The sequence below is a fragment of the Castanea sativa genome, chromosome 3 (genome assembly GCF_040712315.1).
Source record: "Castanea sativa cultivar Marrone di Chiusa Pesio chromosome 3, ASM4071231v1".
NCBI classification, from domain to species: Eukaryota; Viridiplantae; Streptophyta; class Magnoliopsida; order Fagales; family Fagaceae; genus Castanea; species Castanea sativa.
The window spans coordinates 18,542,275-18,559,874 of record NC_134015.1 but is presented as its reverse complement, the minus strand read 5'-3'; the positions used below and the strand labels follow the sequence as shown (position 1 = coordinate 18,559,874).

The following is a 17,600-nucleotide window of genomic DNA, read 5'->3' as shown; positions in this document are numbered from 1 at the left end:
GTAAAGAAAATAGAAACATCTACATTTTCATATATATCTTAGTTTAGTTGATGGCATCAAGTAAACTAAGTATTTGCAAGTGCTTACAATTTGATGCCAATGACCTGCTCGAGATATTCAGCTACCTTCCCTAGTTATCAAAAAGTTTCTATACGTTACCTACCTTTCTTCATCTAAAATAAGCCGCAACAATTAGCGTTAAGATAAGAAGAAGAAAAAAACCATTATTTGACATTAATAAATATAACTTGGCTCATTGAAGAACCTAACAGATAATTAGCAGACCAATGTTTTCCTAAAATATAAGCATCACATGATTATACCTTTAAAATTGATGATGGTTTCACTTTTTAAAAACAGAACAACTTAGAGGCATTTTTTTGGTGTGATCAACAAGGTTTTTTTTTTTTTTTTTGGGTAAATAATAATAAAATTTATTAAGAAGGGAAAAGAGGAACTCAAGAAAATCTGATTATTAGCATCAACAAGAGCCCAAAAAGGAATAGAGTTGATGGATTAAAGTCTCTAAATCGTATAAAATAAGGCTTGAGGGGGCAAGTTATAAACCATTCCATTAAGAGATCTGAGACCCAGCCCAAAAAAAAAAAAGTTACAACATTGAATTTGCCGAAAAGAGCTTAAATGTCAATAGAATCAATCATAATTTTGGTATCTCCTTCACAGTGGGCAAGTTTGCATCCTTGTAGAGTGGCAGTGGAAATCGAGAGTGCATGAGGAAATTCTTTTTGCAAAAATTGAGAGAATTGAGAGGAGTGCAACTTTTTATCTATAAGTTACCTAATGAAAAGTTAAACTATTCATAACGGACACCCTTTTGAGTCGGTAGAAAATTAATGGACGTCTTTCTTTTTCATTGGAAAAAAAAAAACTATATCATTTATTATTGTACGTAAATATTAAAAAAATGAAAGAGATTTCCTCGAAAAAAGTTTTAAGAAAACAGACTCCCTCAATTTCCTTATTGTGTTTACTCGAAGTGTTTGTACTGCCATCAATAAGTTGTACCTGAGCTTTTTCCTAAATCCAGAAACCAATAAAAAGCAATAGTGTTAAGAATATTTAATATGAAAAAATAATATTCAATTTTTTTAATAAACCCAACAAAAAAACCATTGTTGCTTGTAGTTTATCAAACAGTCATGATGAACAACAACAACAATATTCAAAACTCAATGTATCTAAAAATTCTAGTCAGCAGAGATTATACTCAAAAACTCCCTAGTGTATAAATCCTTGCCACCAACAATAAATTTCCATTCAAAACCAACAAAACCATAAGATCTTAAGCTATAGAACTCAGCTATGATAATAATCATAAAGGACAAATATTCAAACTTCAAATATAATTTTTTTTTTCAATTACAATAAATTTAATGAAAATCAGACCTAAAAATACTGAGAACTATTGCATTTGTCACTGTCAGGGAGAATGCCAAGAAACGATGGAGTGGTAGAAGTGGTGGTCCTTGGCGGCAAATATATGGGACCGACATCAGCTGAATGAGGGAGTGAATGGGGTGAAATCAACGAAGGGGGAAGGGGGTGAAGAGGAGAAATGGCGTTTTTTTCAGGTGAGATCGGCGGCCGCTGCATGTAGCTGTGAGTCTATAGCCGATCTGGGTTTCCGAGAAAAACAAAGATGGAAGAGGAGGAGGATGAGAAGGGCTTGGTTGTGTGTGGGCTTGGCTTGGCTGTGTGCTGTCTAGGTTAGATTGAAACAAAGGTTGCTGAGGAAACAAAGGTGGAGGAGGATGAGAGAGGACAAAGGCATGTGTGGAAGAGAAAGATTGTTTGGCTAACGCTATTAACGTTAAGGTTAACAGTTGTCCTCTTAAAATGGACATGTGCAATGCACATAACTCTTATTTATGTATTTCTTTATAAGTTTGACATTTGTCTCTATTTGTAGCAATTACTGTAGACTTGTTTGGAGGAAATTGCTCTCCATTAAAAAAAAAATTATCCAAGTAAAAAAAAAAAAAAAAAGCTAAACTATTCGTATGTAAAAAATTAATGCAAGGACTTAATTTTTGAGAACAAGTTAAAAACGCATGGGTTCAAAATAAATAAAAAGCATGGACTTTTATACATTATGTTTGTGAAAAGCATGGACTCATACTGTCATTTCTATAAATAAAAAAAAAAAAATTGATTAATAAGTCTCATAATCTATATATATTTTTTGTTGAAATAGAGAATATGATTTCGAGATGTCCATGTTAAAAATATTTATAAAAAAAGAAAAGAAAAAAAAAGAGGTAAGTTATAAACTCACATGATAACGTGAACTGATTCAAAATCATTAAATATAGACAAAATACGCTATTTTTAATTTAAACTTTTGGTCTTTCTTTGCTGAGGATGCTGCGAAAAAAAATAAAAGTGAATAGGTGTAAGATGAGAAAGATGATGATGGAAGTGGTGTAGCAGTAGCAGTAGCAGTAGCAGTAACATGGGGTGTGACTACACAGTATCTTTTCCTCTTTAATAAAATAAAGCAACAAATGGTAAGTTGGGACCAACCCACGGCTTTTTCCCTTAAAGCTCAATCAAACTCAAACTATCATAAATGCACCCCCCCCCCCCCAAATAAAATGACCCTTGTACACAACCCTGTCTGAGCGCGTGAACACCACACTAACCTTAATATTTATTTAAAATTTTCATGTTTGAAAACTATATAGAAATCTACATTATTATTATTATTATTATTATTATTATTATTCTTATTATTCTTATTCTTATTCTTCTTCTTCTTCTTCTTGCGTTATGGGTCGAACTCAATATGGATGGTTCAGCATTGAGGAACCCATGGAAAGCAGATGTCATGGAGGTATCCTATGAGATAGCTCAAGAAAATGGATGTCGAGTTTTGCAACCATAGCTAAACTTTGGGCTCTCAAAAATTGGTTTAATCTTTCCTAATAGTTGGGAATTAGCTCTCTTAGTATTAAATTTGATGTTGAAGTTGTTGGAACCACTTTTATTTGATTGCAAGAACCTACTAAGAGCATTCCCTAATGCAATAACGGACCTCAACTTCATATTAGCAAACATGTGTGCATATATTTTAGCAAACATTGGGTCAACATAACTCATAGACTTTGTCATTTTTATGAACCACTTCTAGTGGTAAGTGGTGGGACATTTGATGGCTTTTGATAAAGTAGAGTTATTTAGAAATAGAATAGAATTTTAAATGGTAAAAATTTTACTTAAAATTTACTTAAGTCAATTGAAATAGTATTTTTAAAAAACAATTTTCAGAAAAATTCTACATCCTTAAATAATTTCAAAACAATGTCAATTTAAATAATTAATATTACGAAATATTATTTTGTAAATTTTGCTAGGGATGTTAGGCAAATATAAAATGCCTAGATTTTATTTGTTTAGAATATATAGTTTTATAGGACTTTAAATATATATATATATATATATATATATATAGACACACACACACATGAAACTTTTCCCCTTTTGTCACCATAAGATTAGATAAAATTGGTAAATTAAGGGTTTATTTTCATGATGGAAAAGAATGCAATAATTTTTGCTTGGATTTATACTTTTGAAGCTTTGAAATTGATTGCATCACTTTCCTAAGATGGCATTATATACATGTTGCCTATTTCTCTATAAAAATGCAAATTGATGAAAGTGACTTTACTTGTTTCATTTAATATATCAAAATTGATTATGTCTGTTTTTGGGAGAATAAGATAGAAAAATAATATATGTATATATAAAATTACAATTGAAAGAAAATTGCCACAATAAATGAAATTATTGTTTTTATTTAAGTTAAAAAAAAGCTGATTATGTTAAAGTTATTTATTGATTGGGAAGTATCATTATCAAAAGTTTATAACAAATCTATGCTTGCAACTTGAAAAAATATAAAAACTATAAAATACTTACAAATTAAAGTAATAATGAATGTACTAAGATCCTTAATACCTTTTTTATATTTTCAACCAACACACTAGAGATCAATCTCCTCTATCCCGAATTATAATAAATAAATAAATAGTAATAAATGTAATTAGTGTCATATCAACAACATAATAAATAATTATTTTTTATTATGCGATTTAAAAGTTAATACATTAATTTTTAAAAATCAATTTGTAAAATTTATGTTGTAAAATTAAAAATAATTCTAACATATATATAAAAAAAGTGATGTCCTAATTCTTGTTCAAACTATTTCACTCTTTCCTCATTAATTTTTCTCAAAAATTTCATAAACCAATAATATAGTGAATGAAATTTGAGATCTTCAAATTTACGACACTATCTTTCAAAATCATTGAGTCCACCTCAAGTTACATTAAAAAAAAATCACTATATATAAATAAATAGCATGAAACATGCATAATAAATAAAACAAATATAAACATTTAGAAAGTGGAGCGTGGTTGCAATCTCCACAAAACGGAGAGTAAGGTAATCACTTTGTCTATAAATATTATTATGGTGGCATTCTCAATGAATAGACAAAAAGCAATCTTTAAAAAAAAATGAAGTGGGTAAAAAGAAAATTGGACAAATCAAAAACTCCGAAAATAAAGAAACCAAACCAAACTCAAAACAACAACAGAGAAAACCACATCTTCTTTCTTAGCTCCTCTTTTTTATTCCACGCAGCTTTACTCAAACCTCACTCAACCTCTTCTCTCTCTCTCTCTCTCTCTCTCTGTGTATATTTTCTTGAAGAGTTGTGGAGGGAGAGAGGACTGTCATACTTTACTATCACCAGTCATCACTCTCTGCAATTGTTCTTGGAAATACATTGAAAATTGAAGAGATTGACTAATTAAAAGTCAAAGACTTTGGGAAACAGCTTCTGGGTTTTCTTCTGGGTTCTTGATTTTGTGACTTGTGTGAGGGTGAGTGTTGGATTAATTAAAGATGTTTGGGTGTGAGTGTTTGTGCTGGGAAAGTGAACCAGAGTTTTATTTTTCTCAGCCTCAGCCTTTCTATCTGCCTGCAAACCTCCCAGAATGGCCACAAGGTACACTTGCATCTCAAAACAAAGCTTAGATCATCTTTCATTAACTTTCAAAAGTTTCCTTTTGTGATACAAATTTGTGGGTTTTGTTGTTTTGTGCTGAATTAGTAATGTGTTTTGGGAGTAGCTTGCATGTAAAGATTGGTTTTTTGGGTTTTAATGAAGTCTGTTTCACATTTAATTATAAAAGGTTTTAGTTTTGTTTCTATATTTATTTATTTTTATTAACTGTATTTCTTGTTTAGTTACGATGATTATTATGAATCATGATAAATTTGATTTAATTAGTTGATTTGTGTACTTCTTCTGGCTCCTAGATATTCATTTTTGGCTTGCAGGTAATTGTTGGAATATGCTTTATAGCTGGGTCTCTCTCTCTCTCTCTCTCTCTCTCTCTCTCTCTCTGTTTTTGGTGGTCCTGAGTTTGGTACTATGCTTTGAGTAATTAATGGGTAGAGGGCTCTACCTTGTCTGCACGTTTTGCTGAGGTTCTGGTTCATGGATCTGTGCATTCAGTCCAAAAGGGGAAAAAAAAACAGAGTATCTTGTACCTATTTGGATATTGTGTGTGTGTGTGTGTGTGAGTGAGAGAGAGAGAGAGAGAGAGAGAGAGATTTAATTTATATTATGATTTTCTTTCTTTATTTATTTATATATTATTTTTCTATTACTAAACTTAATTCAAAAAAGGAAACATATACTAAAAATTACTTTCCTTTTGTGCCACATTATTCAAGCACATCTCTATATTTCAGTTGAAAATAGCACATTATTGCTAAGGTTCTACCACATTATCCTCTCGCGAAAAAAGAAAAAAGAAAAAGGTTCTACTACATTAATATTAGAGCCCCCTATGTAGGTTTCTCCATTGTATGATATGTGTGCCATAGTCCATCAAAGAAACAGGTTCTATCAGAAGTAGAAACTTATTTTCTCTAGTCAGCTTGACAGGGTGTATAATCACTGCGCTTTATATAATTTTACATTTATATCTATGCTTGCCAAGGTTGAATGATTAGCATGGAGTTTTGTGTTGCTGCATTAATGGATAAACCTTGTTTGACACATTAATGAACTTGGTCAAAAGTTTGAGAATCTTAGTGGATTTAAAGTTGAAGGTTGCTTGGAATATGAATTCAAATGTAATATCTTTTAATTCTTAACTACATCACGGGACACTGTTGTGGAAAAATAGCATCTATTTCTACTTTGTTTTTATTCAAATTGCCAATTTTGGTTGTAAGCATGGGACTGGCATGCTTTTGTAGAAAGATGAAATTTGATATGTTTTGTATGTTGTGTATGTTGTATGAGGGAATGTACAAAGCTTAATGTGCTTATTAGCTATGTATATTGAGTGAACTGCTGTGATTAATCCTTTCTTCAATTGATAAAATTGGTTTGTTGGGTTCCCTTTGTTGATTTCTTGATCATCGTAAAGTTGTTGTGTGATTGTGTGTGTTGATTATTTGATGAGCGGAGGCATAAAAAAAGAGAGAGCACACACAAAGGTTTACGTGATTCAGCCAAATGGCCTATGTCCACATTGAGAAAGCCCTTGACGGCTACATATTATATTAAGCATTTGTGTTACAATGAACCCAAGATAGGGTTTATATACTAGAGAATACTTGACTAACCCTAGACTAACCATAGACTAACCTAAGGTATATATGCTTTTTCTACAAGTACGTGGGCCCACAATTGGTTTGTGCCACTTGGGTCATAATATGTCTAACAGTATTTATGTAGTTTCTTTGTCGTTTGAGAAGTTACTGAAAGACTTTCTGTCTGCTATAAAATGCATTGATATACAAATATTCCTTATCATTTTTATACTTATACTAATTTCTTTAAATTTCCATGTCTCGTTTGTGCCTTCTTTTGAGAAACTTAATTGTTTTCTATGTGCTGAAGCACATTGACCTTACCAAAGATTGCCATAGAACTTCTTGCGATAGAAGATGTTCCTTTCGAAGGAAATTTCAGGAAATTATCAATGCAGTACATTTGTGTCTGCTTTAAAATTTTATTACAATTTTTTTTTTTTCACATTCTAATTCATAAACATTTCTAGCTGCACTTGATATTTGCATGCATCATCTGATACATCTCTGAGGTGTCGGGTTAATATGATATGAATAAAAATAAAAACAAAAAAAATACCACAAACTTCTTTATTACTCACCGACTTTTCCCAATTATTTTTCTAAGTTTCAAATTGTTAAGAAGACTTTTATCAGTCTTTAATTTTTTATAAAACAATAATTTAGAGCTTAATTTGGAATTCCTCTTTAGTTAATTGGTGTTGATTTTTTGTGCCAAGAACTGCAATTTCTGACATTTTCTGTAAATCCAACCATGCCTGTTTCGAGTCAGTTAGTATATTAGAAAGCAGGTCTTGTGTAATAATACAGAAGCAAATATCTTTTCGCCACAATGAATGCAAGTAGTACTGCATAGTATGCGGTACTACTTCTCCATTATTGCACCTCTTGATGTTTACCTTTTGCTGTGGCCTGCAAATTATTATGACTATATGTTCTAGCTTTTCTAAACGGTGTACTGTCTTCGACTCAGGCCAAGGTTTTGCTACTGGAAGAATATGCTTAGGTGAATTAGAAGTTCTCAAAGTCTCCAAGTTTGAGAGCATTTGGAGCTGCAATCTGATGCATGGAAAAACTAATAAAGGTCTCACATTCTACAAACCTGTGGGGATCCCAGATGGCTTTTTCTGCCTTGGTCACTGCTGCCAGCCCAATGACCAGCCATTGAGAGGGTATGTTCTTGTAGCTCGTAAAGCTACTTCTTCTCCTGAGGAGGATGTTGGTTATGCCCATGAACTGGTATCAGACTTGCCAGCCCTAAAAAAACCTCTTAACTACACACTTATCTGGAGTACAGATACAGAACACAATGGTTGTGGTTACTTCTGGCTGCCAAACCCACCATTGGGTTATAAAGCCATGGGAGTTGTGGTTACTGACAAGCCAGAAGAGCCTAAACTTGAAGAAGTTAGATGTGTCCGAGTGGATCTTACAGAAAGTTGTGAAATTGGTGATCTTATACTTACCACAGATTCAAAATTTTCAAAGTACCCATTTCAGGTTTGGAACACAAGACCCTGCAAAAGGGGGATGTTGGCCAGAGGTGTTTCTGTTGGGACATTCTACTGCGGCACCTACTTAGATTCTGAAGAAGAGCTAGAAATCTCATGCTTGAAGAATCTTGATTCCACACTACATGCTATGCCAAATCTAAACCAGATTGATGCACTCATTAAGCACTATGGACCGACTGTTTTCTTCCACCCTGACGAGGTTTATTTGCCCTCATCAGTGCAATGGTTTTTCAAGAATGGGGCACTTATATACCAAGATGGCAATGAAAAGGGTGAATCCATTGATTACAGGGGCTCAAACTTGCCCAGTGGTGGGAAAAACGATGGTGCATTTTGGATAGATTTGCCGAACAAAGATGATGCGAGAGATCATCTCAAGAATGGAAACTTAGAGAGTGCAGAGCTCTATGTTCACGTAAAACCAGCAATGGGAGGAACATTTACCGATATTGTGATGTGGGTTTTTTGCCCCTTTAATGGACCTGCCACCCTTAAAGTTGGGTTAATGAGTATTGCCATGAGCAAGATTGGGCAACATGTTGGTGACTGGGAGCATTTCACCCTCCGTGTGAGCAACTTCACCGGAGAACTTTGGAGTGTATTCTTCTCACAACATAGTGGTGGTGAATGGGTGGATGCATTTAACTTGGAGTTCATTGAAGGGAATAAGTCAATTGTATATTCATCAAAATGTGGTCATGCTAGCTATCCGCATCCTGGGACATACCTTCAGGGGTCATCGAAGCTGGGAATAGGAGTGAGAAACGATGCTGCTCGAAGCAAATTTATTGTTGATTCGAGCACCAGGTATCAGATTATTGCAGCTGAGTATCTTGATGATGATATCATTAAGGAACCATGTTGGTTGCAGTATATGAGAGAGTGGGGTCCAACCATTGTGTACGATTCGCGAGCAGAACTAGAGAAGTTAATTGACCTTCTTCCACTGTTTGTTAGATTTTCAGTGGAGAACATTATTTTTGAGTTGTTTCCAACAGAGCTTTATGGTGAAGAAGGGCCAACTGGCCCAAAGGAGAAGGATAATTGGAAAGGAGATGAAATATGCTAGCTCTGCCATACATAATTCATATCTACCTTTTCGTTCCCTGCTTCAGTGAGTAGCCATGTTCTGGGAGGCATCAGACACTCACTGCAGTCACCAGCTTATAGCCAAATCAGAGACACAAGAAGGTTGTAGCGGAATTGAGGTGTGGTGGTGGCGACTGTATATTCTGGTATTGCATTGCCTAGTTTATGGGACTCACTGGCAGTTGTGTATCAATGTATCATGTATGGTTATATGCCCACTTTATAAATATTACATGTCATTTTCGTTGGTGCATCAATTCATGAAGTTTGTGTATACTGCAGTCACCATTTCGTTTTGTTTTATTGGGATACACGTGAATGACACATTGAATAATAATAAGGAAAGTGAGTGATTAATTAAACATAGACCCAAACTCTTAAGCTTAAGCTTTTGGATTAAGTTGTGTACCTATATGTTGTATTAAGTGTTAACCCCTCAATTGGAGTCTTCCAAGTTGTTCTTTCCCCAACAGGCCCCCTGCCACGTAACAAACAAATGCTTTCACTCCTGGGATGGATCATGGTAGATAAATCATTAATATGCAGGCATGCTTTGATTTTTTTGTTAAGATAAAAACTTGGATAGTTCGTCAACATTTATCAGCATGTTTGAAAAGTTTTGGCTGAAACTCTTTATGTACACTTACATATATTTGTTGGACCAAGTAGGAAGATTGCCAGGTTGAAAAAAGGAACCGAGCCCTGAAAGCTACATTAATATCCAAAAGAAAAATGGTGTGCTTGGATGTGGAGTGACTCTATATTGTAACATAAACAAATGCTCTCCCCTCAAAAAATTTCCATATACCATTGTAATTGTTGAGTTAGGAGCCGGCAACTGTTGTGATTCTATGTAGTTTTTATCTTGTTTGTTTTTGATTTAGAAAAAGATTATCCCGGGTATTTGCAGTGTTCATATGGATTCTTGTCGAAATCATTTCCAAGGAAGACTGGCCTTTGGGAATCCTCTTTTGTCCTTTGCTTATTAGAGGAAGCTCCACTTATTTCGGGCGGCAAAATCCTACCCATGATCTTATAACAAATTTGCACTGGCAGCTATTTAGTCAGGTGAGTGTTTTTGGCTTTAGCTTATTTCCAGGTGAGAAAGAAAATGGTTTTAATTAAAAAAGCTGGTTTTATCACAATACTATAGACACCCAATTTCAAAGCTTGTTAAATTGTCAATTTATGATGAAAGAATTTTTTTTTTTAATATACAAAAATTCTATTCTAGAGTAATTTAAGTGTAGTGTGTGAAGCTACCTATGAGAGGCTTAAACCTCGGTCCTTGTGCCCTACCCCCTACAAGCACTTATACTTATGGAGTAATTTTCGCGCCAAGGTGTACAGTGGTTTGATGAAAGCAATATTACTTTCACATGACTTCGTCATTGATATTATTTTTAGAGTAAATTACTATTTTAGTCCCTAAACTTTACAAAAGTTTGCTTTTCATTTCTAAACTTTGAAAGTTCTTTTTTCTCCTTAAAATTTGTTAAGAGTTTTTTTTTTTCAATAATTTAGAAACAAAAATAGACATGAAAAATGAGTATTTTTTCAATAGCTTAAGGATAAAAAAAATAATAAAAAAATAACCTTTTTAAAGTTTAAGGATGAAAGTGACATTTTCAATAGTTTAGGGATGAAAAAACAAACTTTTCTATAGTTTAGGAACAAAAAACAAATTTGTTAAAATTTAGTGTCTGTTTGGCTAACTTATTTTTTACTAATTTATTTTACAATTCAGCTTATTTTTGCTACTATTTATAGGTCTCACTGCACTTTTTGGTACTATTCATTGGTCCTACTATACTATTTTAACTAATATTTACCTTTATCTACAGTATTTTTAGTAAAAAGTTTTCAATTTCAACAAAATAAACGAATTCCAAACAGACCCTTAGAAACCAAAATAGTATTTTACACTTACTTTAATCATGCACAAAATGCAAACTATGCAATGTGCGAAAAAATTTGACGATTTTTTATTTTTTTTTAGTTCCAAACCTTTCTTAAAATAATGTGATTTTTTTTCTAATAAAGTATAGTTTATACAATATATTAGATTTTCTAAATTAAGATGTTCATATTTCTTATTTGAAAGTATTTTAAATTTAGCAAGTTTTTAAATATAACTAAAAATTTAAAAAAAAAATGCAATTTACATTCAATTATTATATAAAGCAAGATTTGTGTGAATGATATAAGAGGTTGAAATTTGTTTTTAGTACTCATTACAAATAGTTCATCCTCTACATATTTTGAATGGTCTAAAAAAGAAGTAGATATAAGTAAATTCATCACTTATATTAAAAATAAATATATAAGACTTTAATAACATAAAAAAATACAATTTTATCAAGATCCAATCAATACTAGGTTGAGAATGTGACATTGTGAATGAAGTAACTTGTCTTTCTACGCAATCCTTTTATTCCAAAGGATCATTGAAGCGGACTAGAATGGACCACAATGAACCAAAAGGACCAAAGTGAACTGAGCAAACTGAACCTAACCGAATAGACTAATGCAAACCGAATAGACCAAACTAGATAGAATAGACCGAAATGAAGTAACTCAATAAGGGGCAAAAATATTATAAAAATTATGCACCAACTTAGGTTGTCATTGTTTCTCAAAAAAAAAAAAAAAAATACTTAGGTTGTCATTGATAGGCATACCACATAACCACATTTCATATGGTAGAACATTATGTGATGAAAAGTTATCTCTATTTAAGGTTGTGTATATATATTAGAATGGATAAATACCAAAATATTCAATTTCAATAGACAAACCGGAATAATCACCGAAATGCAATTGACAACATTGGTTGAGAGGAGAATAGAAAATGATTTTTTATTCGGCGTAGAGATAGAACCGATTATTTTAGTCCCCAAATTGTGCTTACGAAGTTGTAGTAGCTCTCCACACAGAATATTATCCCGAATACTTTATCAGAATAATGAGTGTTACATGCATTTTGTCTTTTAGTTATTACTATTTAACATTTATATCAAACAAATAGATTTATATCAAGCCCAAATACAATAGCAGATAATAGCCTTAAGAAGCCAGCTTGCAAATTCTATTATAATCCACTCCTAGAAAAGGCCTTTAGAATCTGAGCAACTACTCCAGGAAAAGAGAGTAGTGATCCGTAATAGTTATACATTGTTTACGGAAAACACTATTTCACCATTTGACAATTATAACTAAAATCGAAGGTACAACTAAATGTAAGTAGATACGTGCAACAATAATTAGTAGAAAAAAGGGGGGATGCACCATTTTGCACAGCGGGGGTAAAAGTTGAAACTTGAAACCCTCCCATGGCAAGTTAAAACACTAGCAGCAAAATAGGTTCAGAATTCAGTGTCATGCAATAAAGTTGCTGGGAATAAAGAAACTGCTACCTCGTATGGTAAGTACCATAAAACAAATTGTAACAGTAAACACGAGTGACAACCAAAACCACAAAAGGGATACTATCCAACTTTCGTGACTACTAAATTCATTAGAATCAATTGTAGTAATAGAAATTTACAAAAGGTCAAATTCCCACCAGTATAAATAAAACCCTAATCCCCCCCACCCTCTCCCCCTGCGATCATTTCAAAAGGGAAAACAATCGCCCCCAACCAAAAAACCAAAAGGAATAAACAAAGCAAAGGAAAAATCCTCCCTATTAACAAAGCAGGAATTTAGGACCAATACCTACAAAAAAAGGTGTTACTATTGTGTTCAAAAGGAAATTGAACTTATGCTGCTACTGTATATAATCACAAGTAATTACATCAGTTTAACCAAATATAAACAAAATGGAGGACACTGTTCTTCACCTCGCTGTCTTACCATCCCGATTGAGGTCCTCCCAGCTTATCTCCTGGGCACATTCCCCACATACCGTAGTGCAACCACCTTTTGTGCCCTGGCTTCTAAGTGTCAACAGGTGTGAAAGGTTAGTGCATTTCCTCTGTACCAACCGATTCCTCATCTTAGATTGTGAAAGGCTGGTCTCTGGTGCAGGAGGGGGCATGCTTGACGCATCTGGCTTCCGTTCAGATGCAGATTCATCCAGAGGAACTCGCTGCACTTCCTCCCATTCTAACGTTCTCTGGTATACTTCCCAAGCCATGTCTTGCTCTTCTTTTGATAGCTTTTCTTCTTCATTCTCTTGTAAAAGGGTCTCATGTTCATGGTAATTGGAGATCCATCTGAAATCAAGGTAATGGACTAAGATGGTTTATCAAATACCTGAAATTCTTTTGTAAATCTTAATTTAAATAAGATTATATGAGAAGCAAGTAGAGCCAACAATATTAAGAGTGAAGCAAGCAGAGCCAACAATATTAAGTGTTAGCTTCAGATCAACTTCAGATGGTCTTGAACCTATCTATATCATACTTTATTACTTCATTTCCATATCTTTTTGCATAAACAGGCCCTGGCCCGGACAAAGGATGTGAGGGTTGCAGTAGATTGACAATCAGCATAAACTGTAACATCAAATAAACATGGATCCTGTTGGTATGGATGAGCATACCAAATATGTTGAAGATGATGTCTCTTGGGCAAGTTGTTTGTTGATAATATTGTATCACTACGACACCGGACTACAGGGTAGATATAGTTTAGAAATATAAACCTTGGATAACCACTATGAAGTTCGATGGATTTATGTTAAGCTAGATAGAGACCAAGAATATGGAATGCAAATTTAGTAAAACCAATAGTAAAAATAAAGTGAAGGTGAAATTAATTGGTCAAAAGATACGAAAGAGATCAATTTTGGTATATTGGTTCAATCATACATATAGGGAGATTGAGGAATGATTATTATAGATCAATGGCATGGTATATGAAGTAAAGAGGTGCCTATGAGATACTATGTGAGACTGTGATAGTAGGCTACCCACAAAGCTAAACGGAAAATGCTATAGAATTAAGCCAAGGCCAACTAGGCTTTATTGTTCCAAACATCGGGCAATCAAGAAACTAGAAGTATAGAAAATAAGTGTAGCAAAGACAAGCGTGTAAAGATAACTGTTTATTGGAAAGATATGAAACATTTGTGTGCGTGTGGAAAAAGCAAAAAGGGTAAACAGATGGGCAAAAAAATAATATCAGTAGATTTTTGTTTTGGTTTTTTTTAAGACATTTAGAAACATGTGACTGTAAGAAAGATAACTAGGGACTTGGCCCAAGATACAGCTGCGTGACATAAAAGATCAATGTATCTGATCCCAATGAATTGGGATTAACATTAAACCTGAGCTGAGCTGAGATGGCCTGACTTGAACAAATAAACAGTAGCATAGGACAGTCTTTAATATAGATAAAGGCATTGCAACCAAAACAGGAACAGGAAAGAAAAAAAGATCATGGCAGTGAGGAAATACATCTAGCCCTATCAAAGAGTACTACCAAGCAAAGCCAGAGTAGTTGGTACTTTAGATGTGTTGAGGAAGTACCATTGTCATTATACACAGCCACACTGCATAACTACCACACTGACCGGCCCAACCATTGAAACAAATGAACCAAATTAGGAACTGACCAGAGAGAACAGAAAAAGAACCTTCCAGGTTGAGTTCAAGCCTAAGCCTGTAAAAATTTTAGACACTCACATTATTTAAAATTATCCAGTGGCAAGACAGGAATAGAGAGGGTAATTTTGGTTCAGAAGATACTAAACTACAGAGAGATCTTTCTTCACTTGCATCATCCTTTGTTATGCTCTCTCTCTCCCCCAAACATAGTATGTACTATGTACAACATACTCATTTACTTACACCAAAACATGTTTGGTCTGGAAAGAAAGTAAAGATTGATACAGAAATAAAGAAAAGCAAAACCAAAGATCAAGGACATCAATTTCAGAGAGCAGCAATAATGCAAAAAATTATGCAACCATGACCTATTGAATTACTATGACTCATATCATTACAATTTTGCCTATCCTGCACATCTACCAACTTGCATATCTGAATAAATCACAAGTTTTTTCCAACATTCTATTGCTTGGGGCAACACATCAGAAAATAGAGAAATTGAAAGTAGAGAGGAAGGACAAGTCTCTGAGTAGACTTATATAAGTAGATGCAAGAGAAATAAAAGGAATCTACCTTGGATAATGCTTTCCAAGTAAACTTTCCATTATCTTGTCTGAAGAGCAACTTCCTTGAGGAGGCATTGTCTGAGAATTCCCAACTTGGCCTGTCATATTGTTGTTACTTGTATGTCCGTTCTCTAGGCCCAGATCAGCCAAAGTTTCCAGGTTCTCATCATCACCAAATTCAAAGAGATGCAACATCTCTTCTTTAGAGATAGTCCTACCTACCTGTTGTCTATCTACCACCCTTGCAGCTAGACTTTCCTTTGTCACCTATTAAAACCATTCACTTCATTAAAGATCCATCGAGAAACAGAAACCATGTAAGTACGTTGCATTATGCCATTACCTGACGCTTATAAATTTTTTCTTCCATGGTTCCATGAGCCATCAATCGGTAAGCAAACACCGGCTTTGTTTGGCCATACCTGAATATATGCAAAAGGCTTTATCATAAACAAACAAATTGTTGGAGAACTGTCTCAAGTAAGAATTCCCGTTCTCACACAGATTCCTTGTGGAGATAAAAATGCAAAACTTGTAGTCCTTGTCCAACAAGAACTTTGATTTGACTCAAAACAGATTAATTGTAGGAATTTAGGGTACCCAAGGGCTCCCTTAAGGAACACACCCGGTAAGATATTTGCATGGGCCTTTCACTATGAGACTTTGAAAGTTGTGGCTCTAAATGTGAAAGCTCAAGCAGTCGTGTTAGTGTTTAATGGCACAGTATCCAGCATTACAGTGTAATACTTTTAGAATTTTATGGTGTTTCAGTTGGGGTAATTTCTTATAGGATTTTCCGACAAAAGCACGGTTAGAGATACTCTTTTTTTTTTTTTTTTTTTTTTTATATATATATATTAAAGTGAGGGTATTCTTGTAATCTCACTATATCACCCTAACATAAATGTGCTAACATCAGAGATTGATTAATCAAGTCCAAAACCTATAATCCTAATGTTTTTACAACTAAACTTGGTATTAGAGTGTCCCAACTCCCAATCCAACCTTAGAATGCATTTAAACAATTTGGAGGTCCATAAGGTGAAATCTATATTAGTGGCCACTACTGATAATTTTAGTCCCAAATTTTTTAGCTCATCTTCCTTTTTTAAAATTTTCAGCACCATTTATCCTGATCAGCTATTTAGTTTGTTATATTTTACAACAAAAATATGAGTCAAAACCCACCTCCAAGCCCGGTATATAGCCTGAAGATCATATGTTGGATTCCAAGAACCATCAACAATAACTACACGATTAGCAGCATGAAGATTAATCCCCAAAGATCCGGCTCTTGTTGAAATAAGAGTACACTTCACCCTCTTATTTGTGGGCTCATTAAATCTCTCAACCAGCTTTTGCCTCTCAGAGCTCTCGGTTCTTCCATCTAGCCTGTACAGCATATCAAAGAAAATTGAATTCAGAAATTAATTCACTTCGACAGAGAATTTAACATCGATCAGTACTTTCATCATTACCACATAAAGAAATAAGTCAGAATCAGAATGAGCAGCTAATGAGTGACTCCAAGAATGTATCAAGAAGAGGGGAGAAAAAGACAAAAAAAAAATGGAGAGGAAGTGTAATTGACTTAAAAAGCAATAATTTAGGCATTTGCTTAAAGTGTATGGGATATACTATGATTGAGCAGCATCTATCATATTTAATTGGGCCTCAATCATTTACACACTTGATAGTATAATGTATGATATTTTACCACATGAAATCAGTCAAATAAACTGACGTGAATAGATGGGGCAGTTTCTCTAACCATTGAATTGCATAGTTTTTACATTTTTAATACACATGTCAAATTTTGTGTTAATCATATATTAATTACTATATATCTATAAGTTTATATTTTATACATAATTTTAAACTACAAAAACTTATAATTTAAACAATTTATTGATGACATAGCTATTGATATTTAATTTTCTTGAAATTTTACGAGCGTAAAGGATAGAAGAAGAAAATGTAAGTCAAATGTGGATTTGTCAAAATTCACCTCTAATAAAAAGATATTGAGTAAAGTTGTATTTTAAGCCTACAAAAAATTTTGTAGTTAAATTTTATCCCTTATATCATCATTTATAGTTTAAGGGTGATTAGCATTGTATGTATGAGCCACAAAATAAGGTTAATTTTTTGTTTAAAAGAAGTCTTTGATTTATATATTTCTTGTTATCATTTCTTATACACTATGCACTTGATCTATGAAGACTATTATATAG

At 33.5% G+C, this 17,600-nt stretch overlaps 2 protein-coding genes across 8 annotated transcripts in view; one reads left to right on the top strand and one right to left on the bottom strand.

The window, feature by feature from the left end:
• Positions 1-4,567: 4,567 nt before the first annotated feature.
• Positions 4,568-9,502, top strand: LOC142627926 (hypothetical protein At1g04090). The gene is made up of 2 exons (XM_075801826.1): positions 4,568-5,038; positions 7,616-9,502. The coding sequence occupies exons 1-2, from the start codon at positions 4,936-4,938 to the stop codon at positions 9,223-9,225; spliced, it is 1,713 nt and encodes a 570-aa protein (XP_075657941.1). The 5' UTR covers positions 4,568-4,935; the 3' UTR covers positions 9,226-9,502.
• Positions 9,503-12,941: 3,439 nt separating this feature from the next.
• The window catches only part of LOC142627738 (protein CHROMATIN REMODELING 20), a 50,005-nt gene continuing 45,346 nt past the window's right edge, over positions 12,942-17,600 (bottom strand). For all 7 annotated transcript variants that reach the window (XM_075801605.1, XM_075801606.1, XM_075801604.1 and 4 more), the window contains 4 exons: positions 16,555-16,758; positions 15,710-15,788; positions 15,374-15,633; positions 12,942-13,462 (listed from right to left, as the gene is read on the bottom strand). In XM_075801605.1, coding sequence (XP_075657720.1) covers positions 13,084-13,462; positions 15,374-15,633; positions 15,710-15,788; positions 16,555-16,758 — 922 coding nt within the window. In that variant the 3' untranslated portion in view covers positions 12,942-13,083. The remainder of the gene's footprint in view (positions 13,463-15,373; positions 15,634-15,709; positions 15,789-16,554; positions 16,759-17,600) is intronic.

Excerpts from the sequence above, each read along its gene's own strand:
- LOC142627926 (XM_075801826.1), top strand. The coding sequence starts at position 4,936 with ATGTTTGGGTGTGAGTGTTTGTGCTGGGAAAGTGAACCAGAGTTTTAT. Across the intron at positions 5,039-7,615 it reads CCTCCCAGAATGGCCACAAG|GCCAAGGTTTTGCTACTGGA; the intron begins GTACACTTGCAT and ends TCTTCGACTCAG.